This window comes from Narcine bancroftii, chromosome 3 (assembly GCF_036971445.1).
Source record: "Narcine bancroftii isolate sNarBan1 chromosome 3, sNarBan1.hap1, whole genome shotgun sequence".
Classification (NCBI taxonomy): domain Eukaryota; kingdom Metazoa; phylum Chordata; class Chondrichthyes; order Torpediniformes; family Narcinidae; genus Narcine; species Narcine bancroftii.
Genome location: NC_091471.1, coordinates 226,301,128 through 226,325,490, shown reverse-complemented (window position 1 = coordinate 226,325,490; position 24,363 = coordinate 226,301,128). Strand labels below are relative to the sequence as shown.

The following is a 24,363-nucleotide window of genomic DNA, read 5'->3' as shown; positions in this document are numbered from 1 at the left end:
ACCTTAAACAATCCCTTACTAATCACAGAGCACCGATGGCACAGGGTTTACTTAAAGTGGTAGGTGAGTGGAAAGATAAAGGTTGAGAACCCCTGGTATAATGTAATTGTTCATCTTTGGGTGGTTCCATGGAGGGGAGGAACCTGCAAATGCGCAAAGGGTTAAATATTTTCAAAGAATGTGACTGAAAATAAAGTAAAAAAGCTCTAAGATTTATATATTAAAGTTTGTTCAATATAGTATTTTTGATTTTTAAACAGTTTATTCTTAATGCAGGTGTATTAGTTAGGCATTGTAAGAGTGAGTCTCAAGCAACCGGAAAATACACTTATCCAGCACTTACTCATCGTCACACTGTTAAGCCACCAAAAAGGCTTTTTAAAGTAAAAAGTAAAAATTTGCTGCATTTGTAGCCTGATTGAATCATGTCATGAGCTGTGCGATCTTAGACAGCTCTTCAAAGTCACTTATTATTTACTTTTCTGGCTTCTGATTTAGCCTTGACTTTTGTCACTGTTTAACTGCATGGAAATAAATTTTGTTAATTTTTTTTTAATACTCTCCTTAAGGAAATATGTCCTGATTTCATTGGTTGGTTAGTTTTCTATGCACTCCTGCAAGTGTTTGCAAGTTTACTTGTAAAGTATTGCAGCATTTCCTGGCACTGTCTCTGAACGTGTCCTTTCAGTGTATCTGGTTCACTTCGGTCATGAGGACCACCAAGCTGATATGAATTAGCCACAGCCCCATAATGAAGTATTAACCTTTGTTACAAGTCCAGAGGACCCCAAAACCCAGCAGCAACAGAAATTCACCAAGACAAATGGTTAAACGAAAGTTGCTTTTAATTTTCTTGTAAACATAAAAACAGGATCAAACTTTAACTTATTATTAACTTAACCCCCCCCCCCCTTCTAATTCTCAGCGCATGTGTATGTAATGTGTATATGTTCAGGAAAGTTTGTTGATTCACAGTCCAATCTCACTTCTCCAAGTTCACCAGTATAAGGCAATTCTTATACTGTGCACAGAATTTAACATTTATGATTTTTCACCAGGCTCTGGTGCTTAAAGGTAAATGGTTACTTCTCAGGAAGTTCTCGTTGGTTTCAGAGAGAGATTCGTTGCTTGTTGGACACCCACAAACTGATTTTCTCTGATCAGCCTCCTCAGTGTCTTGCCGAAGAAATTTGCCCCATCATAGGTTTTCCAAATGATAGCCTCTTCTTCCAGGTCACCACAGAATTCCTCTTGCTTCCTTTATTTCGGGAGAAACACTCTAGCCAGCCAATTTTTCTTGTAAGGGCCGCAAGGGTTTTCAACAGGCTGAACCCAGAACTCACAACCCGTCTTCAAAATGGGCTTTTAACAAGCCTCAAAAGCCACTGCAGAACTCAGTTATGTTATTTCGCTCGACGAGAAATCTTGTTTGCAAAACCACATGACCCCTCCTAGAACAGCAAACTGCAACCAGACAGATTGCTGGCACCGAATCAATTTCTGCCTGGGCATCTGTTGCCTTAAAGACAATGGTCCATTTGTTCCACAACATCAGTCCAATTAACACCTACTTATGAAGTCTCCATAGGCATTCTTCAAAGTTTCTGTAAAGTCACTGTGGACGTGAAGTCTTTCCTTCAGCAAAACTCTTGTATTTTAAATGAGATGTCTTTTGTGAAATGATAATGTCTGTTGGTGAAGTGACCTACATTAAACCCCCACAATCTATCTCTTTTAAAGATATATATAATATAAAATACAATATACCACATAACACCCTCATTGTTCTGTGTCCAGAGTACAAATCCAATGTGATAAGAGCTATTCATGTTTTTCAAATGCTTTTTGAACATTGGAAATAATTTGCCATTTTATAATTCTCTGGAGAAGTGCCAGATTATGTTAAGAAGCCATTTCTAATGACCATCACTGTGGCAAACCAGGACGTTTCAGATGCTTCAATGTAACTGGAAGGGTTTTGCAGCAATGACTAATATTTGCACTATTCAGATGTTTCTAAATAATTTCAATTTAGAAAAAAAGCATTGAAAAATATCCAGCATTTGACTACTTGCTGATCAATTGGAGGCTAGTTATAAAAATGTTAGCACTATCAAATCTCTCTCATAGCTAAATAACAAGAGATCACTGCATGCCATGCAAATGGTTCTGGTGAAATCTTGGCAAAACATTTCTTTTGACAAGTTGGTCTTTTCTTTTGCAGCATGGTGATCAGTGGAGAAACAATGAATGCACGAGTTGTATATGTGACCGTGGTGAAGTCAGATGTAACACCCGGACCTGCCCCTCGCCAACTTGTGAAAAGGTAACGGCGGGTCACCCACAAAGAGGAACTCACAGAGGGCGACACTCATGCGACTTTCACTGTGTTTAGGGGGAGAAAGAAAACCTGCCCATTGGTGAGCTTTCCAAACTTTCAAGCCCCAGTTTCCGACAGCTCTCATACCAGAAAGGGACCTCATCTGTCATGAGTACCGTTCGATATTTGTGTGAATGAGCAAATTCCCCTCAAGATAGCACAGGGAAGAGAAGTGTGGTGGTGCTCCAGAGTAGTGTCTTGGTCGTTAATTCCAACACTTATCTCTTTTGGCATCATTTAAGCCTCTGCTGCACCAACAGCAGGATCAGAGACTTTCGTCCCAAGGGAATTTGCAGTTCAGTTTAGATTCCTGATTTTGATTCTGAGAAAAGAGTGTCTTTACATCATGTCCCGGAACTTAATCTGCTCAAGCTGCCTTGCAAATAAGAACAGCAATCTCAGTGGCGGAGCGTGCAGCTAGTTAAAGAAAAAGCAAAAAAAAAGGCCAATGCAGAAATTTGAAACAAAATGACAAAGAGCTGGAAATGCTCAGCAAGCAGACAACATCTGTGGGGAGAGGACCGGCCTGTTCCCCTCTTCACACCTGCTGCTTGGCTTTCCAAGCATTTCCACCATTTTCTGCTCAAATTGCCGGTTTAGGGAGGATGAGGTGTACCGCATTTATGCAAAGTTGCTTTAACTTTTGGAATCTGGCCAAGGGGCAGTTTTTCTAGCTCGCCAGCCACTCCAATTCACGCGAACAAAAGACCAATGTTTCTGAGTCTTAGTTAGCGAAGAGCGGGGGGGTGGGGAGGGGAGGAAAGACGACCTGTACCTTAAAGCATCTTCGCGCTTGCATCGTGCATGTCTCAGCAGTAGAGGGCTTGATCCATATATAGCGGAAGGGTAAGCCCTTGCTGATTGAAGGATGTGTTTTGGCTGTGAGCAGTTTGAAAAGCCTGCCCCTGTTGTTTGATATGGCTAACATGCAGGTACCGGTGTATCAGAGCCAGCACCACCAGGTTGAGGAACAGCTTCTTCCCAAGGGCAGTGAGAAGACTGAACCACCAAAGGAGCTGCATGCACTGACCCTCCGAGACTCTCATTTGCACAAATCAACATCTATTTATTTATTTATTTATTTATTTATTTATATTAAAAAAAAAATATATATATATATAAAAAACGTTTGTCCTGTATCTGTATTATCTATCCATATGTGTGTTATGTCTGGTCGTGTGTCTGCATGTTTTACACCGGGGACCAGAGAATGCTGTTTCGTCCGGTTGTACTTGTGCAGTGAGATGACGATAAACTTGCCTTGACTTGACTAACCTAGCTGATGGACCTATTGTAAATGAGGGACAAATAATATCTTGAGTATCTCCAAAAATATCCCATGCCATCCCCTGTCCAGGAATTGCAAACTCAATGAAAGTGTGATTCCGGGTGGTAATTTCAGACAAGGTTTATATCAAAATCCGGTTTATTGTCATAAAGTTTGTTGCTTCGCGGTAGAAGTATTGTGCATTGCAGGTGGAAATTGCTATAAATTATAGTTCCTTTCATACAAGATTTTAAAAATAAATAATTTGTGCTGAAAAAAGTGGTGGTGTCCATAGGTTCATTGTTCGTTCAGAAATCTGATGGCAGAGGGGATGAAGGTGTATTTTGTAACATTGGGTGGGCATCCTCAGGCTCCTGCACCTCCACCCTGATGGTAGCAGTGAGAAAAGGGCATGGCCCGGGTGATGAGGGTTTAGGCTACTTTCCTGAGAAACCAGCTCTTAAAGATGTCTATAATGGAGGAACGACTGGCCATTTCCCACGCTCTGTAGCCTGATCCTGTGGTGCATTGGCCCCCTCCATACCAGACAGTGATGCAACCGGCCAGAATGCTCTCCACGGATAAATTATTTTCCAGAATGGCTCGTGGAAAACAGAGAAGATGTGCTGCCTCCCAAGTCCAGCTCCTGACTTCAACCCCTCCAGCCTCTGATTTGCTCTTTCCCTTCCTATTCCCCAATCTTTTCTGATTCCTGATGCCCAATTTGCACTCACCTGTGGAAATGTGCAATGTGTTTGATTGTGGAGATGTTTATTCCACACACTGTGGTTTTGTGAGTTCCTGTCCTTAGGCCAAGTTTAAACCGTAGAGAATGTTTTTAATTCAAACTCTCAAATGCTTTGCTCACCTGCTTTCACCTTGCAGAATCAAACTAACTCAAGGGTACGATGTAGAAAAGGGAAAAGCATTTTTCGACAAGTGTTTGAAATTTCAAAAAAAGGGAGAAGTCTGGGCATTCCATGTAATAAACATTTTTGATTCAATTTCTTTTATATTTCTGGTTAAGACTGGGCATAATGACAATGTGCAAGCCATGATGAACATTAGCTTCTATTCACATCATTATTAATTGGTACTGTTACGAGTCCAGAGGACCCCAAAACCCAATAGCAATAGATATGCACCAAGACAGAGAGTTAATTAAATAAAGGTTGCTTTTAATTATCTTTGAACATAAAAACAGAATTAAATTTTAATTTGTCTTTATTGACTCAGTTAACTACTTAACCCCCCTCTAATTCTAAGCGCACATGTGTGTAATGTGTAGATAAGTTTAGAAAAGTTTTTTGGTTCACAGTCCAATCTCATTGGTTGCAGGCAATTCTTGTACTGTGCACAGAAGTTAGGATTAATAAAGTTCACCAGGCTTTGGTGCTTAACAGGTAAATGGTTACCACTCAGAAGGGTTCTTGTTGGTTTTCAGAGAGAGAGTTTGCTCATTCCAGGTCAGCCACACCAATGTCTTACTGAAGAAACTTGCCCCCTTCAGGGTTCTCCAGATGATAACCTCTTTCTTTCAGGTCACCACAGAGTTCCTTTCTGTTTCACCTATTCCAAGGGAAACACCAGACAGCCAGTACTCTCCTTTGACCAGGCCGTCTTCCAAAGCTTGCCAACTTGTCCCTCTGGAACGGAAGTTTGTGTCTCTCCTCTCTCTCACTCCTTCCCACTCTGAGAGCAAAGCTGTTCTGCCTTCTGCCTGCAAAGATCACATCCTCTTCCAGACAACAAACTGTTGTTGCCTTTTGCAAATAGCACTCCAGCATGAGTCCCTGGCAAAAGCTCCTGCAAAAATTCTGTTTTAAAGTGTTTGTGTGTGAGTCAAAAATTGAACAATAAGAATAGAGTAGCAATTACCAGTGACCCTGGTTCGAATCCCGCGCAGTCTGTAAGGAGTGTATGTCCTCCCCGTGCTTGCGTGGGCTTTCCTCGGGTGCTCCAGTTTCCTCCCACCATTCAAAACGTAGGTTAATTTGGGTGTAATTGTGCGACATTGGTTTAAATGAATTGACTTCTAGTATGCTGTAAAGAGCATTTAAAATTTAATTTAAAGATTAGCTTTTTTAAAAAAAAACAGACTAAAAATTGTTCAAAATTCACTTTAGCACAAAATCAGAATATCTTTTTTGTCAAATTTAATGTCAACACGGTTCTCTGAATGCTTGCATTTAAGATCCATTAACTTAGTTTTATATGCATTAGACTTGGGTGCAAATTCTCAAATTTACGTTCACATTTAACAAATGAAATGAGAAATGAAGTTACATGTGTTTGCTCAAGTGAGATGTCAGAATGCCTCGGACCAGGCTTTCTGTATTCCCTGTGTCTTGTGAAACCCAACCGCAAAAGGGACTGATGGCATGGAGGTTGGGGCAGATAAATAGTTTTCCTGCATTGCTTTTGGAAGACAGAGAAGATGTGCTGCTTGCCAACTCCACTCCCAAGACCAGTTCCTGTCCTCTACCCCTCCAGCCTCTAATTTCCTCTTTTCCCTACCCTTTCTGATTCCTTGTTCCCTTTTTTTTGGCTCTCCACCCATGGACTAGGCCCATCAAAATGTTTTCATTGGAATCGGAATGCCTGAAACCTCTTACTCAAAACATTTCCCCCCCCAACCGCCACCTTCTCCCTGCGTTGTGAAAAACTGCTCAAGATGCCAAAAGAAAAAGTGAATTGCGATGCTTCCATTCATCGTTACGTTTGTTTCCACAGGGGCAGAATGGAGTCAAAAGGTTTGGACACTGCTGTGAGGAGTGTGTGCCTGCAAAGGGATATTGCCAGTACGAAGGTGTCATCAGGTATCACGGAGAGATGTGGAATGTGACCGGCTGCGAGTTCTGTCTGTGCGAGAGAGGACAGGTACTCTGCCAGCTAGCGGAGTGTGCCAAGGTGGAGTGCTCGAGGGTAAGAACCCCCCGTCCCCACTGCTTGTGTCGATGAAAAATTATAGTGCGGCGCATCTCTTCTGTGAACTTGAATGACCTGCTAGAAATGATCAGATGTTGCACTCAGTTATTCAGTTACCTTTACATCACAGGATAAAAGATGCTGAAGATAGGAAGGTCTGCTGGATAATTCCAATAGGGGGTGATGAAGATAATTGGTGCCACACGTCCTAATTTAAAGTTATTATTTTTCACCCTTCCAAACACTGATTAATATTGATGCAAAATAGACCCTTTTTTCTCACAGCATTTTGAATGCACTTTCAAGTTCTGTTTCTGCCTTCAAGAAAGAGCATTGAATATTGGTTGGAAAAGCGACTGAAACCAGTAGCTCCCCATTTCTGTTCAGCATTTCCCTAAAGAACATCAGTTCCCAACATCAGAACTCAAGTTTCTGCCCTGATACCATTGTAATTTGCCCTTCCCTGATTAAATAATGGTTTTAGTTTAGCTTATTCTTTTTTTAAACATCACTTTGTTTAACAAAAAATATGATCAGGTAATGAAAGGAAACGTGAGCAATTATATAATTTGAATTAAATCCTGATGACATCCTAACTTACCGTGTAGATGGAGAGTTGCTTTGTTTCTCTGGGTAGCTTAGCTTGCCCGAAGATTAATGCAACTGAATGGCATGATTGGCGTAGCGGTCAGCACAACACCTTTACAGCGCCAGCGATTGGGACTGGGGTTTGAATCCCATGCTGTCTGCAAGGAGTTTGTACGATCTCCCCGTGTCTGCAGTGATTTTCCCCATGGGCTCCAGTTTCATCCCACCATTCATAACATACCAGCGAATTGGGTGGCACGGGTTCGTGGGCTGAAATACTGTGCTGTATGTTTTTTTTTAAAATTAGATGTGGACCCTCTTGAATGGTTTAGAACTGGGACGAAATTCCACCTCTGTTTACATGTGGCCTTGCGACCTTGAGGGGAAAAAACACATCAAATCAATAAAGATTATATATGGTGGCGAGTGAGATTCGGAGCGGAAGAAGGAAGGGCTGAGGCCCGAAATGTTGGTGATATATCTTTACCCGCTAGGGTCGCTGCGAGACTGGCTGAGTTCCTCCAGCATCTCTGTGTTTTTACTGAAGGGAGTACGTACCCCAAATTCTGATGATGATAATAAGCTTAGTGTCATTTATCCCTTCAAACTACAAATTTATGGTCCCTCACACAGATGATATTGTGCCTTCAGCTTCTTACGTTTGCAACAAAACAATTCAGAGTGTTTGAAGAACACCAATGAACAGTTCCCTGAAATATTTCGTTGAGTGAGTTAAACCCTGAGTTGGTTGTTTAAAAAGACACACGATTAGGCTGTCAGCCTGAAGGCCGTGTGCCCTGCTCCTTTTAAACGTACTCATTAGTAATATCATCTCTCCCACTGTTCCCACTGCTATTTCACACACTTGGTTACACATGGCTGACTTTCAGAATCTTTGCTACCTTGTCTCTTTAGATTTGTATAATGCAAATCTTATTAAAATTTTATTGACATTCCCAGAACTTCCAGGAGAAATCTGGGCATGTATCCAAGAATTAAAATTCCTTTCGTAGGTCATCCCACACTTGTTCTTGTATCTCTGCACATCAGAGAAAGTTAGTTCAGTAAAATAATGTTGCCTTTTCTCCGACATTCTGATCTTACTCTGTAATTCTGTGTTCTGACAGCTGTTCTATGTATGGGCTGACAAGCTAGACTGCCTGCAAAACAAACATTCTCATTGTACCTCAGTATATATGACAGTAAATAAACTGGTTTAACATGCTGCTGTCTATGTGCTGATGGTAATCCGACCTTTCATTTCCGAGGCGAAGCTAATGTGCTCCATTCTAAGTTTGCGCTCACAGTATCTGATTTCAGTAAAAGTTGGTGTTTTTCTGCAGGGTGACGAATTGCAGCATTTGCCTGGAAAATGTTGCCCTGAATGTGTGTCGCTTGCCAGAGACTGTGTTTACAAAGAGCAAGGCACAGAGGTAAGTCCAGCCCCCTTCCCCCGTTTTCGCTTTTGTCCTTAGCCCCCTTTTTTCCATTAGCCCCCTCCCCATCTCCCCCTGTCTGTTAGACCCCTTCTCCAACTCCCCCTGTCCATCAGCCATTATCTCTCCGTCTGCTAACCCCCCCCCATCTCTCCCTATCTGCTAGGCCACCATCTCTCCTTGTCTGCTAGGCCCCCATCTCTCCCTGTCTGCTAGGCCCCCATCTCTCCCTGTTTGCTAGACCCCAATCCCTCCCTGTCTGCTAGCCCCCATCTCTCCTTGTCTGCTAGCCCCCATCTCTCCCTGTCTGCTAACCCCTCCCCCCATCTCTCCCTGTCTGCTAGGCCCCCATCCCTCCCTGTCTGCTAGCCCCCATCTCTCCTTGTGTCCGCTAGCCTCCCTATTTCTTCCTTTTTGTTAGCCTCTCCCCATCTCTCCCTGTGTCTGCTAGCTCCTTTCTCCCTGTGTCCATTTGCCCCCATCTCTCCCTGTGTCTGTTAGCCCCCCCATCTCTCACTGCGTCTGTTAGCCCCATGTCTCCATGTCCACTAGCCCCCCCATCTCTCTCTTTGTCTCTCTCCACTAGCCCCCCCATCTCTTCCTGTGTTTCATCTTTCCTTATGTTTTCATTGCTCTAGCTCTGCTCTCTTTCCCCCTGCGTCTTTTCACCTAAATCCTAGTATAGGGCCAGATCCAAAGCCAGACTTGCTAAAAGAAAGAAACCAGATTGGCACCAGGTGAGAGCCAACTTGCCCATCAAAGGCCAAGCTGGACGTATCTCAGACTTGCTGTGAATGACTACTCGCTTCCAGTTGCAACGTTGAACCACTTTTAGTCGCAAATAAAGCATTTGAATGAGACTTGTAGCCGACATTTATGATTGGAATATAATTCAGTATTTATGTGGCTTTTTTTTTTGTGGGTGGTGGGGGGTGGAGGTCTTGCAAAGAGCACGTTGATTTAAAATTGCTTAATTGGCTGTGGATAGGTTTGGGCCTGAGTTGTTGGAAAGGCTGGATTGGGGTAAGTCTTTCGCTAATGTCATTGTTGCTTGTTCATCATTTTGCTTCCTTGGTCTCAGATCCTTTGCTTTAAATCAATTCATCTGTATCCATATGAGAAACAATACATTTTCCAGAATGGCAATGGAATTAATAGATAAAGTGTGTCTGCAGAACCACTGCCCCTCATTTCAAACCCACACAGCCCTGCTCTTGGAAATACATCATGCATGGCGACCAGCCTCAAGATTTCTTTTATTGACATGGAATAATACAAAAAATGTAATATTCATGATGTACTCCGACTTTTGTCTGCCTTGAAGCAAAAAAGGAATTGCCATTAGCATAGTCCAGTGCCTGAACAATAAGGGAGCAAAAGAGAATCGCTTCAGGTACTGAGGGTCCATGGATTGCCCTCCAGCGCCTCCCCAGCCAAACATACTCCAGATCGAACTCTAAAGCCGTCAGCACCCGATGCCCTTCAGGAGCCCTTCTTGCTCTCCGCACCCTCTTGAATCCTGGTTTCTAATGAGCAGCCTGTGGACTGGTGTGAACCCTTCGACCGGAAGTCGCCAACAGCCTGCGCCCTCAGCCCCTCGCTGGTCCGCTGCCACGGTCACCTTCCTTGTAGGGTCGCCTCCTGGGCCTCTCTTTCTCAGTGGGGGAGGGGGAGAGGGGGGGAATGTCCTCCCTGTTTCTGGTGCTCCCCCGGAGTCTGCCATCCCCTTTTGGTTGAAAGATTTAAAAAAAACCTTTGGGTCCTTTGACAGGCTTTACGGCCAGAGCGTAGAACCCTGCTCTCCCAGGTGGGAGTCATCCAGGTACATGGCAGAATTACATAGTCAGTGTTAACCGTAGGTTATTCATCTAAACAGTCTACAGGAGGTATGCATTGGGTTGAGCAGGATGCAGAGTTGGGCAGAAAAGTGGCAGATGGATTTCAATCCGGATAAAGTGAGGTGATGCAGTTTGGAAGGACAAACCAGAAAGCTGAGTACAGGGTTAATGGTTGGCTACCTAAAAGTGTGGATAAAGAGAGGGACCTTGGAGTGCAAGGCCAGACATCCCTCAAGGTCGTCATACAGGTTGATAAAATAAGGCCTATGGGAAGCTGGGCTTCATTAATAGGGGGATTGAGTTGAACAGTGAAGAGATCCTGTTACAACTCTACATATTTCTGGGAAGTCCACACTTAGAGTATTGTGTTCAGTTCTGGTCACCTCATTGCAGGAAGGATGAGGAAGCTCTGGAGAGGGTGCAGAGCAGATTTTACTAGAATGTTTCTTGGATTGGGAAATAAGTCTTATGAGGCAAGGTTAGCAGAGCGTGGACTTTTCTCTTTGGAGCATAGAAGAATGAGAAGAGACATAATAGAGACGGACAAGATTATGAGAGGTATAGATTGGGTGGACAGCGAGTCCCTGTTTCCCAGGACCGGAATAGCAAACACCAGAGGACATATGTACAAAGTGAAGGGAAGGAAATTTAGGGGAGACATCAGGGATGTTTTTTATTCAGAGTTGTAGGTGCCTGGAATGCCTTGCCAGGGGTGGTGGTGAAGGCTAAAACATCAGGGGAATTTAAGGTACATGGATGGAAGAACAATAGAGGGTTGTGGGTGTGTGGGGGGGTGGTTAATTCTTTTTAAGGAATATATGGGCCAGCACAACATTGAGGGCTGAAGGGCCTGTACTGTGCGGTAGCCTATGTTCTGTGAGCAATATCACTGGGAGCATCAGGGACTGGCAACATTTTTTCAGGCACTGGAGCCCACCAAAAATGGCGACAGGGAGGTGCTGGTGCCACTCCATGAAGTGCTGGAGTTTTCCCCCGAGCTGCAGGAGCGGCACTCCGGTGAGCTCCAGCAGCACTGAGCCTCTGACTGAAACCCTTCTGTCTCAAGAAAGAGTTTTGATCCAAAATGGCAGCCGTTCTTTCTCACTCCCCCACTGATGCAGTTTGACCTGCTGAACAGCTGGATGAGTTTGGCTTCATCTTCCGCCGTTGGTGCGCTCTCTTGCGCGCTTCCAGGTTGACCGTCTTATTGGATTGGCCCATTTGTCGTGGGGTGAGGCATGGTTTGGTGGCATGGCTTCATGCAACCTAACACCGTGACGTTAGGGTGGAAGGGAAAGGTTTGGGGTTTTGTTGGACAAGAAGAACCTGATTGCCACTTCACCCATGATCCCCCTGACATTCAGCAACATGAAAAGAAAATGAAAACATAAAATAAATAAAACTTGCATATTCTAAAAAAAAATTAAAAACAAAACAAAGTCAAAATACTAAGAGCATTCAATAGTCACCAAAACTAATCAAATCTCAAGAATTTGTCATCAATTGAAGCAGCATGTAAACGGGCCCCTTGGCATAGTGAATCATCTCTGAGCATCAAGGTTTTGACTGTGCTTGCATTTTACTCTCCCCATCGTTTCCATCAACTCCGCTCCAGACTGTGCCACTTGCCTACTATCCAGTGGTCGAATTAATCCGCCTTCCTGCGAGATTTTTTTGCATTGGGGAGGAAACCAGAGCACCCGCAGGAAGCCCACATGGTCACAGGGTGAAAACATTCATGGCTTCAGGAGGTGAACCCAGACATGAGACAGCAGGTCAGCCCATCCTTTGTCTCTGGAGTTCAATCTGCTTGTCGGGGGATGCTTCCCCAACAACACCCCCCACCTCCCTACTCTGACCTTACATCTCTCCCCTCCCCTCCTTTCCATCTCTCCCCTCCGACCTCCATAACCCAATGCCCTCCACCACACCGACTCCTTCGCTGACCCCTGTTTGGTCTTTACTCTCCCCTCTGACCTTCCCCTCTCTGCGACGGACCGCTCAGTCCTCAGCAGAGGCCTTACCTTTGTCTCCCTCTGCCCACACCTTAATGGGTTCCATGCACACCACGATGCCAAACTCTTCTTCCGTCTCCTCCATCTCAGGCTCACTTCCACAACCATGACTCTCCACCCCCCAGCCCCCAACCAAGACCCCTTCTCCTACTTTAAGACGCCTTCCTCCTCTTGGAGACCTTGTCCTGGCCAGCTGCCTGCTCTAGATCTTTTTAACGCCGAGACATCAACCATCTCAACTTCACCACTCCCCTCTCTTCTTCTAATCTTACCCTCCCCCCCGAATGCTCTGTCCTCCACTCTCTCCGCAACAATTCCAGCCTCACTATTAAACCTGCAGACAGGTGTAGTGCTGTTGTAGTCTGGTGTACTGACCTCTCTTTTGCTGAGGTCAGATGGTAGTTCTGACACGCCTACTTCTACTTACCCCTTCCACAGGACCCCACCACAGCACATCAATTCACCATCTCCAACACCATCTCCAACCTCATCACCTCTGGTCACCTCCCTTCCATGGCCTCCAACCTTGTATTTTCCCACCCCACACTGCCTGGTTCTACCATTTACCCAAGATACATAAAGTCAACCATGCATTGTTTCCATTCGCTCTTGCCCCACAAAACTAATTTTTAAAATATTCACATTTTATTTTTTTTAAATTAAGACATATAACAGGCCATTTCAGGCCATGAGACAATGCTGCCCAATTTACCCCCAATTAACCTACACCCCTGGTACTGGTAAGTTTTGAATGGTGGCAGGAAACCAGAACCCCCAGGGAAAAGCCATGCAGACACAGGGAGACACTGTCGCATACAGACAGTGTGGGACTTGAACCCCAGTCCCGATCGCTGGCGCTGTAAAGGTGTTGCGCTAACTGCCACACCAACTATGCCGCCCCAAGCTAGTTTTGTCTTACCTTGACTCTATCTTTTCTCTCCTGGTCCCATTCCTCCCCACCTACATCTGAGATACCTCACATGTTCTCCATTTCTTCAATGACTTCAAATTCTCTGACTGGACCACCTCATCTTCCTGATGGAGGTCCAATCCCTTTAAAACTCCATCCCACATACAGAAGGTCTGAAAACACTTTGGTTATTTTAGGACAATAAACCTGACCGAACGTGTCCTCACTCTAAACAACTTCTCCTTTAACTCATCTCAAATCAAAGAAGTAGCCATGGGTACTCTCAAATGGGTCCCAACTACATCTGCCTGTTTGTGGGCTTTGTGGAGCCATCCATGCTAAAGTCCACAGAGGCAAGGCCCCTCAACTCTTCCTCTGGTTATATCGACACTACATCGGGGCTGCCTCACACACCTGTGATGAGTTTGTCAACTTCATTCACTTTACTGTCAACTTCCAGCCCAATCTCAAACGCACCTGGTCAATCTCTTGACAACAATTTCCCTTTCTGGATCTCTCCGTCTCCATCTCAAGCTTTCCACTGACAGATTTTACAACTACTTCGACTCTACTCCCTCACACCCTGTCTCCTGCAAGGATTCTATTCCCTTCTTCCAATTTCTCCGTCTCCACCACAACTGTTTCCAAGATGAGGTCTTCCAGTCCAGATCATCTGAAATGTCTGCCTTCTTCCACAAACGTGGCTTCACACTCATCTCCTACATTTCTCGCTTATCTGCCCTGGCCCCCTCTGCCCCCAGAGGCAACAATTACAGGATTCCCCATGCCATTACCTACCAGTCCACCAGCCTCCAAGTCCAACATATTATCCTCCAGAATTTCCGGCACTTACCAGACGCATCTTCCCCTCTCTGCCTTCTGTAGAGTCTGCTCCCTCGTGCATTCATCCCTCCCTACCAATCACCTCCCCCAGCACCTTCGCTGTGGCTGAGGTAGGTGCCATGCTTGCGTCCACCCCTCCTCCCTCACCCCAGTCCTGGGTCCAAAATATCCCTTCACGTGTGTATCCACAGGACTGCATCCGGTGCTCTATATCAGAGAGACTGGACACAGACTGGGAGATCACTGAGCACCTTTGCTCAGTCTGCAGCAGTCACAGGGATCTCCCAACAGTCGACCGTTTCATTTCTGCATCCCACACCCACACTCACGTGTCTTCCATGGCCTCATGTACTATCCCACTAGGACCACCTGTAAATTTTAACACCTGATTTTCCATCTGGACTCTCTCTAGCTGGATGGCATTAATGTTGACTTCTCTGGTTTCTGCTAACCTGCTCTCCTTTCTCACTTCCCCCGACTTCTTTCCCTCACACCTCCACCCCTTCCCTCTCCATTCACAGAGCCCTTCCTCCTCCCCCCATTTAGTGCTGTGCACTCCCTCCCTTCTCCTCCTATTATCCCCTGCCTTGGGGACCATGCTCCCCCCCACCCCCACCCCTTCAACTGCACCCCCCACCTTTTCGACTGGACGCCCAGCGACATTTTACCACACCTTGCTGAAGGGCTCAAGCCTGAAATGTCGTTCATGTATCTTTATCTTTGCTCTATAAAGGACATTATTGGACGTGCTGAGTTTCTCCAGCATTTTCAACCATGGTGTCTGCACACTTTCACGTTTTACTTGCTCAACATTGCCAGTCTCGATCTTCAGGCAATTGGCTGGCTTGACAAAAAAACGGTCTTACCAAACCGAATTTTGCAATTTCAGGACTTTAGCTTTGGTTGGGAAGGGATTTGATGCTTGAACAATTAATGATGCCCATTATCAGGGCAGCCAGTCAGAGCTAAAACTTGGAGGTATTGTGTGAAGCATGTTCATGATATGTATCTTGATTCACTCCAGCACAAAGAAAACATTCTAAATGTCATTACCTGTTATCAGTAAAGTCATTTAAAAAAAATATAAAGTGGGTTATAAGAAAACAGGTCCAGATTAAAGGGGAAACGTAAATTGAACGAAACCATGAACATCCTGGGGAACGCGTTCACTTTCACTCCATGGGTGGTGATCTGTTGAAGTGCGTCCCAGCCTCTTTGGATTCCATCAATGTCAATAGGATACAAACTGGGCATAATCTGTGGCCGACCAGCTGAGCATCAGGGCAGATGCCCCTCTGAACAGAGTATTTTTGTGCAGAATTTAAGAAGGATTTCTTCTTTATCTTGTCAGATGCACCATTCCGATTTGAAAGGTGAACACCATCGGCAGGTAGGTGGATTGTTGTGTGACTTGTGTGATAACCTTGTGAAATCCAATTCAGAATGATGCAGTATTACAGAATGAAAGGACACATTTTTTATCCTGCTTTACTCGAAAGTGCTTGTCAAAACAGCAGGCCCATGGAGTGTCTATGGGAAGTAAAGGGTAACTAAAGTTTTGGGCCTGAGCCCTTCATCAAAGTGGAAAAAAGCAGGCAGGCTGGAAGTGGAAGGACCTGCTCCAAGGACAGAACAGGATTCCCGGGATTTCAGGTGGCTCAACCAAATGAGCCATGTTCCTTCCAATGATTTGGCATTCCCATCCTAGGATTTTACCGCTGTTCCGGGGGGGGTTTGATTTTATGATCATTGCCACTTTGTCCAGGAAATAGGCATTTCGACATCATTTTATATTACCAGCCTTAACTACTGGGCCACCTGCTTTTATTGTACAAAGAACACAATCTCTTGATTGACAATTTTAATGAGAAAGGTTAATGATTAACAATAATGCAGTTAGTGATTTTATTCATTTGTGAGTGAATCAAACCTTAATGGGAATACGAAGCAAATTCTCATTGGCCCAAAATGTCACCTCACCACAATGTATTTCCTATTTTAGTTCCACCTTTTATTGCAGTGTATAATTTATGGGATACAGTGGCCTAGAACAATCAATGGAAAATGTAATTATAAAATGGTTCTTTCTCCAAGTCAGTTATTGATCTGTGCATGTTCACCTCTGACCAATTTTAGACCTCTGTGATATTCTGAATATGCACTATGTTCTTATTACATCCTTCACTCGATAGAATGGAGTAAAATGGCGGGAAGGTCCTTGTAAAGAATGTGAATGCCAAGACTCGCAGGTGACCTGCTATAAGCGCTCCTGTCCTCTGTGCGCTGCTGGCAGCCTTGCTGTGAAAGTGAACGGGGAATGCTGTCCTGAATGCCAACCAGGTATGGAGAAATCTGGCAGGGGAATCTATTAACGGTGACAGACGATAATAAAATCGCGACACTTTTAGAGTGTATCACTTTGAATTATTTCTGATGCACATCAAAATGGTATTTACAACTCACCACAAATTATAGCTCTGACTCTCTGACCTTCACGTTGTTTGGAGATAATCACAAATCCTTTCTATATTCTTTAAGGTTTTGCTGGTACAAATGTCAACAAATGATCAGGTGTGCATCATCCGTTACTTGTGCATGTACACTTGTTTATGAATGCATGCTTATTCTTATGTGTCTGTATCTGTGTTTTGTACGTGTCAGCTAGGTCAAAAGGAGCACTATTTGCAGCTGGTAACAACGATTGAGAAATTTTAAACTTGTTCAGTTTTAAAAAATTTAATTAACAACACGGTACAAGGCCCTTCTTGCCCACGAAGCCCATGCTGCCCAATTGCAGCCAATTAACCTCCCAATCCTGTAGGTTTTGAAGGGTGGGAGAAAAACTGGATCACTTGGATAGAACACAGATGGGACCTGGGGAGAATGTGCAAACTCCTGACAGACCACGGCAGATTTGAACCCGGGTCTCTGGTGCCGTTGTAGCGTTGGGCTAAGTGCTACGCTAACCGGGCTGAATTAATTCCAGTACAAAGCTAAGAGCAATATATAGCAAAATCGGGAGTTTTCTGGCCTATTTATGCTCATGGACTAGAATTTTAGCTATCGATGTTAACTTTTGGACAAAGCCTTGCAAGGCACACCAGTCAAAAACTTGTGATTACCATTGTAAAACTGCATATTAAAAGTGTGAGTTGCTAAAAATAGTCCTTTAGAGCAGCCTTTCTCAATTTTTTTTTCAGCTATGGTGTCCGTAGGACTCTGCTTGAAGTTTATGGGTCCCCTTTCCTGTGAAGCAGAAAAGTTTTGGTTTTCTTCTGTACCTCTTTCCTACCAACTGCATTAAAAAATTAAAAAAAAATTGTTACATGAGTTGAAAAGAAAACAAGGCTTTTACTTAAATGTGCTATTCTTTCCCCCCCCCCCCCCAAGGGGGGGGTCCATCAGTCCCCGATTGAGAATTGCTGTAGAGTACAAAAGACATTGTTGATTTTTCACATTTAATGTACTTCAATGATCCATTAAACTCTTCTTGCCATCTCTTTATACAATTAATTACAGGTACACAATCCTTTATCCGGACATCTAAAATCTGGAAAGCTCCAAAAACAGACATTTTTTTCCTGGTGCTGGTACAGCAGAGAGAGAGAGAGAGAGAGAGCAGTGCAACTAAGTTGGGCGGTGGGGGGGGAGAGACAGCAGCACGACCTGGGTGGGCGAGGGGGGGTGAGAGAGACAGCAGTACAACTAGGTTGGGTGCAGTGGGGAGAGAGACAGCTGCACGAGTTGGGTGGGTGGGGGAGGAGAGAGATGGCAGGGTGACTGGAAGGGGGTGGATATGGCAGCACAATTCGGGTGGGCTTAAATCTGGAGCAGCTGCCTTTGTACTGAAATCTGGAAAAATCCGAAATTTGGAACACACTGTCCCCCAAGGGTTCTGGATAAAGGATTGTGAACCTTTATAAATGAATTATTTTCTTTTGAATATTTTGTTCATGCATACAATAAAAAAAGCAATTATACATATGATCAATAAAGAATATATGGTATATATAAACACACTACTCCCCTCCTACCCACTGTCCCCCCATCCTATCCCCCCCATACCCCTTCCCAAAACGTCTCCTAACCAACTAACCTAAACCCCCAAAAGAGGAAAAGAAGAAAAAGAAAGGAAGGAGATATAACATGATTAATTACCATGGACTAGAGTAGCACCACCACAGCATGGCCGGAGAATTCAACATGTGTTAAACCCACATAATCCAAATAGGGGCTCCAAGTTTTCCCGATTTAAAAAAATAATTATCACGTAAATTATACATTTTTTCCTCCATGATCTCAATTCCATATGTCATCTATGTAAATTCAAATCAGTCTCATTTTTTCCAAGTAATCGCTAATTGTTTTCTCGGTACAGCCAATGCTAGTCTCAAAACTGCAATTTGACACCTAGTTAGTCTCAATTCCATAACCATATAACCATTTACGGAGCGGAAACAGGCCATGTTGGCCTTTCGAGTCCGCACCGGTTCACTGATTTTGTGCGCACTCTTCAGGCATTGGTCCCGGTAGATCTTCATTCAATAACGATGGACAAATTCAATGCACGTGGAATCAGTAACTATCTGGAACTTCCAACAAACCAACAATAGTGAAGTCATCAAGCAGGCGAGCAGCATTTTAAAAAGTAATAAACACTAATCATAATTCTTTTTATAAATCATATCACAGATGCTGAATGTTTTCCAAACTCAATTTTTTAAAATATTACCTAGCAAAACTACTGATGGATCCAATGGAAATTTAACTTTAAAAATACCTTCTACAAGTTCTTTAAGTTGCATCCAAGAAAGTTTTACGGATCACATAGCCGAGTAGAATGTGAAAAAGAGCCCAGAGGACCACAAAACCCAGCAGCAACAGATATTCACCAAGATAAATGGTTACTTAAACAAAGGTTGCTTTTAATTATCTTAAACATAAAAACAGGATCCAACTCTAACTTATTACTATTAACTTAACCTAATTTAGCCCCATTCTAATTCTATGCGCACGTGTGTGCGTAAATTCAGAAATGTTCTTTGATCTCACTTCTCACTCCTTCAAGTTCACTGGTTGAAGGCAATTCTTATACTGTGTGCAGAATTTAACATTTACTAATTTCACCAGGCTTTGGTGCTTGAAAGGTAAATGGTTACCACTCAGGAAGGTTCTTGTCAGTTTTCAGAGAGGGATTTGTTGTTTGCAGGACACCCACAACTGATTCCTTGTAACCAGCCACTTCAGTGTCTTGCCGAAGAAACTTACCCCATTAGGGATTTCCAGATGATAACCTCTTTCTTTCAAGTCACCACAGAGTTCCTCTTTGTTTCGCTTATTTCAAGTGAAACATTAGACAGCCAGTCATCTCCTCGTGTTTGAAGCACAAGGGCTTTGACCAGGCTGAACTAAGCACTCACAACCTGTCTTCCAAATGGGGTTTTTCCACAAGCTTGCCAGCTTGTCCTGTTCTAGTCCAGCTGCTGCTGACTGTAAAACTGCAGAAATGAATTCCCCTTCTTTCTCTCTCTCTCTCTCAGAGAAAAGCCTGTTTCACTCTCTCTGCCTGCAAAACCACATGACCCCCCCCCCAGAACAGCAACCTCCACTCTGACAGACTGCAGCTCCGAATCTATTCCTCCCAGTTCTTTCATCTGTGGCTTTTGAAAACAACAATCCATTAGTGAAGTCCCTTGGGCACTCCCCGAAGCTTTTGTAAAGGCATTCGGAGCCGGCCTGTCTGGCTTGAGCAGAGGTCCAATATTTTAAATGAGATCTATTTTGAGGTGTTTGTACATGTCCTACACTAAAAAAAACCTGCCGCACTTTATCTCCACAAATCATATCTATATACAATATAAAGCACAACATATTCTGTCACACTACTTCCTTTTGACATCTCAAACATTAGATCTGGAAGAAAGTAAATGATATCTCTTTAATTTTTCTGGAGTTAAATACAACTGATGTATAAATTTTAATGAACTATTCTATATCTCACATTAACAATTTTAGTCATACTATCTTTACATAAGTTCCTCCAATCTTCTTAATTAACTACTATCCCCAAATCTTTTTTTTTTCACTTTAATCTAGATTTTTTTGTCAGTCTAATTTAGGCATTAGGTACACGGGAAAATTTTAAGTCGGACACCTTTATATAAACTTTTTCCCTTTGATGTTTAATAATCAGTGTTTGAAATTATGATATCATAAGGGGATTAAACTTGCACAAGATTGTTACGAGGCAGATTATTTTATTTCTTTTCAAAGAATGAGAGAAAAATATGAAATACCATCAAATACTCTTTTTTTTGTTATTATCAAGTTAGATTATTGGATAATTTTGGAAATACTTTGAGGCTGCCAAGACAATCTCAATTTGAAATTATATTACAGAAGATTGGAAGGAAAGATTTGCATCTGAAATGTATATGCTATTACAGAGTAAATGAATTATTGATCTTTGGTACGTGCAAGGGCTGGAGAGGCTCTTCAGGTCATGCAGTATTCACGGAAGATTTAGATTTATTGTCTGAGTACGTACATGGCGTTACATGATACAACCCTGCAGGCGAGGCAGATTTACCGCTTATTGGTAGAGCAAAAAAAAACCTGTATTCTATGTACACATGTAAACAGCTGACTGTGTAATAAAGAGAGGTGAAAAAATAGCAAGCAAAAAATGCAAAAGTTAGAATCCTTAAATGAGTTCCTGGCTGTGGTTGTTGTTGAGGAGTCTGATGGTGGAGGGGTAGCTGCTGAACCTGGTGGTGCGAGTCTTGTGGCACCTGTACCTCTTTCCTGATAGCAGCAGCGAAAACAGAGTGGGTGCTGGGTAGTGTGGATCCTTGACGATTGCTGCTGCTCTCCGACGGCAGCGCTCCAAGTAGATGTTCTCGATGGTGAGGTGGGGTTTGTCTGGGTTGCCCTTGGGGCTTTACACTTGGGATTATTGGTGACCCCCCCCCCATACACCAAACCTCCACAAACTCAACCAAAATAAGAGAGCAAAGGCTGTGAAGTGGGCAAGGCTATTGGCCACCATTATGTCTTCTATAGGAGCTCTATTGAGAACATCCTGGTGGGCGACATCATAGTGCGTTACGGTTGCTGCAGAGAAATGGATCAGAGATGAATCCGCAGGACCATATGAGTGGCAGAGATGATCACTGGAGTCTCCCTCATCTTCCCATTAATATGATCTACTGGGTTTGTTATCTGAAGAAGGTGTGCAAAATCACTGAGGATCCCTTCCACCCCTGCACACAGCATCTTTCTGCTGCTCCATCAGGGAAGAGATACAGGAGGATCAGAGCCAGCACCACCAGGCTGAGGAACAGCTTCTTCCCACAGACAGTGAGAATGCTGAACGACCAAAGGAACTGCTCACACTGACCTTCCGAGACAGTCATTTGCACAATGCTATAATACTTGTCCTGCATATGTGTTATTTGTCTGTAAGTGTGTTATATCTGGTTGTGTGTCTGCATATCTTGCACCGGGGACCAGAGAACGCTGTTCCTTCATGTTGTACTTGTACAATCAGAAGACAGTAAACTTGACTTGAGATTCTTTTTCCCTGTGGGCAAGGCAAATCATTATTGATTGGTAGTGCAAAAAACTGTACATAATGTACATAGGTAAACAAATAACGAATGTAAACAAACTGTGGAAAACCGAGAGCATAAAACACATCCGTAAAGTGCACAGGTAAGAATCCTTAAATGAGTCCCTGATTGAGTTGGTTGTTGAGGAGTCTGATGGTGGAGGGGTAGCAGCTGTTCCTGAACCTGGTGCTATGAGTCTTGTGGCACCTACACCTCTTTCCCGATGTCAGCAGCGAGAACAGAGCGTGTGCCGGGTGGTGTAGATCCTTGATGATCGTTGCTGATTACTGACAGCAGCATTCCCTGTAGGTGTTCTCGATAGTGGGCAGGGTGATATCCTGACCTTTTGGAGGGCTTTACGCTCAGGGGTATTGGTGTCCCCATTCCAGACTGTGATACAGCCGGTCAGTGCACCTCCCACTGCACAGCTGTGGAAATTTGCCAGGCTTTCCGATGTCAGACCGAACCTCCGCAAACTCTTGAGGAAGTGGAGGTGCTGATGTGCTTTCTTCACCATGTGTGTTGGGTTCAGGAAAGATCCTCCAAGATCACCCTCTCCACCACTGATTCCCCCAATGGTCACTGGATCCTTCTACTGGTGATCTTCTACAGAGTGTGATTATTTTTTCAGTGCCTCTACTTTTGTCATTCAAAATTCAGAATTTTAAAGCTTTATACAGCATTTGTCATCTTGTTGCGTGCTGTCACACAAGTCTTTGAAGTTTGCGCAAGGGTTCTTTATTTCTCTCAATAAAGTGAAGGTGTAGAACAGTGCACAGGTTACATTGTTCTGCTGTTGCCTTTATAGCTCCACCTGATGAGCAAACTCTGGTATATTGCGTCCCACAGAACATCCAGATGGTTAAGACCAAATGCCCTCTTCAAGTAATGCAGTTGTAGAGTGGAGTGTATATTCGAATGAAGGCTCACTGTTACCGGTCAGTTCCATATTACAGTCGTACATACTTAGGTCTGCATTTCTGATGTTAATTGTTCTTTCCTGCTTATCATCCTATTGATAAGCAGCCTGAAATCTCCTTCTGAATTTTGGAAATCCCTAGCACAAAGTAGAGGTGAAGTGTCCTGAAAGGCACTTGTGGAATGTGAGACCTCAAAAGGGGAACAAAATGCTGGAGGAACTCAGCAGGTCTGACGGCGTCCATTAAAGATAAAGATGTATAACCATCATTTGGGGCCTGAGCCCTTCTTCAAGGTATGAGCCAAAGCTGGCGGGCGCCATCCTGCAGCATTTTTATGTTTTTACGATGCTTGTACCTTGAAGAAGGGCTCCGGCCTGAAACGTCAGTTATATATCTTTGCCTCCCATGGACTCTGCGAGACCTACTTAGTTCCTGCAGCACTTTTGTGCTTTTACAGCAATCACACCGCCTGCAGACTTTTGTGTTTCAGAAGGAACCCCAGTGTTCTAAATATCACCCTCATTCGCTCCATGATTGCTGCCTTGTTCCAGCAACAGCATTTGTTGTATTTGTTGAAAGCGCCTATTTGTCCTGTCAAGCACCTTGTGTCCCATTGCTTTCAAACTCAATGGATCCCACCTTGAACTCTCCATCTCCCATGGAAGCCTTGGAACTGGAGCAAGTCACCAACCCCTGAGAGTGTTTAAGAAGAAAGGACACATGCCACAATACCAAAGAGGGCTCGCCAGTGGCTTTACAGTGAGTTGTTTGAGGGGATGCAGTACGTCACTGTTAAGACTCTCAAAAACCTCTAAGGGAGTACCGTGGAGAGCATTCTGGCTGGTTGCATCACTGTCTGATACGGAGGCGCTAACACTCGGTACAAGAAAAAAATTCTAGAAGGATGTTAACTTAGCCTGCGACATCACAGGCACCAAACTTCACTCCATCGAGGACATCGACAAAGGGCGGTGTCTTAAGAAAGCAGCTTCTCTCCTCAATGGCCCCCACCACCCAGAATATTCACTCTGCTACCATTAAGGGAAAAAGGGACAGAAGCCTAAAGACGAGCCCTCACTGGCACAAGGACAGCTTCTTCCCCACTGCCATCAGATTCCTGAATAATCAAAGACCCTGCCTTACTTTGACTTTTCGTGCACTAACTTTATTTATTTTTTTTGTAAGGTGGTTTTATATAAATATGCAGCACTGAGTAGATGATCAGCCGTGATCAAAATGAATGCAGGATTGAAGGGCCAAATGCCTACTCCTGCCCCTATTTTCTATGTTTCTGAAACAACGAATTTTGATGACTTGTTCAAGGCAATAAATCCTGATCCTGAAGTTTTTCAAGGACAATTTAAATTTAGATTGACATCCTTTTCAGCCCACAAGTCCCTGCCGCCCAACTAGGCCCCCCCATTGACCTACAACCCCCTGGCACGTTTTTAACAGTGGGAGGAAACTGGAGCCCCCCCCCCCCCACCCTGGGAGAACCCACACAGACTACGGGCAGAGCGTACAAAGACGGCGCAGGATTTGAACCCCATCGCCGGCACTGTAAACTGCTAACCACGACGCTAACCACATCTGTGAAGTAGGAAACATTGAAAACAAAAATTGGCTGG

The 24,363-nt window shown here is 43.9% G+C and overlaps 1 protein-coding gene across 1 annotated transcript in view; it reads left to right on the top strand.

The window, feature by feature from the left end:
* Nucleotides 1-24,363, top strand: part of fras1 (Fraser extracellular matrix complex subunit 1) — a 642,015-nt gene that overhangs the window by 244,343 nt on the left and 373,309 nt on the right. Inside the window, exons 8-12 of the mRNA XM_069926766.1 lie at nt 2,225-2,326; nt 6,381-6,572; nt 8,507-8,596; nt 15,557-15,595; nt 16,398-16,545. Coding sequence (XP_069782867.1) covers nt 2,225-2,326; nt 6,381-6,572; nt 8,507-8,596; nt 15,557-15,595; nt 16,398-16,545 — 571 coding nt within the window. The remainder of the gene's footprint in view (nt 1-2,224; nt 2,327-6,380; nt 6,573-8,506; nt 8,597-15,556; nt 15,596-16,397; nt 16,546-24,363) is intronic.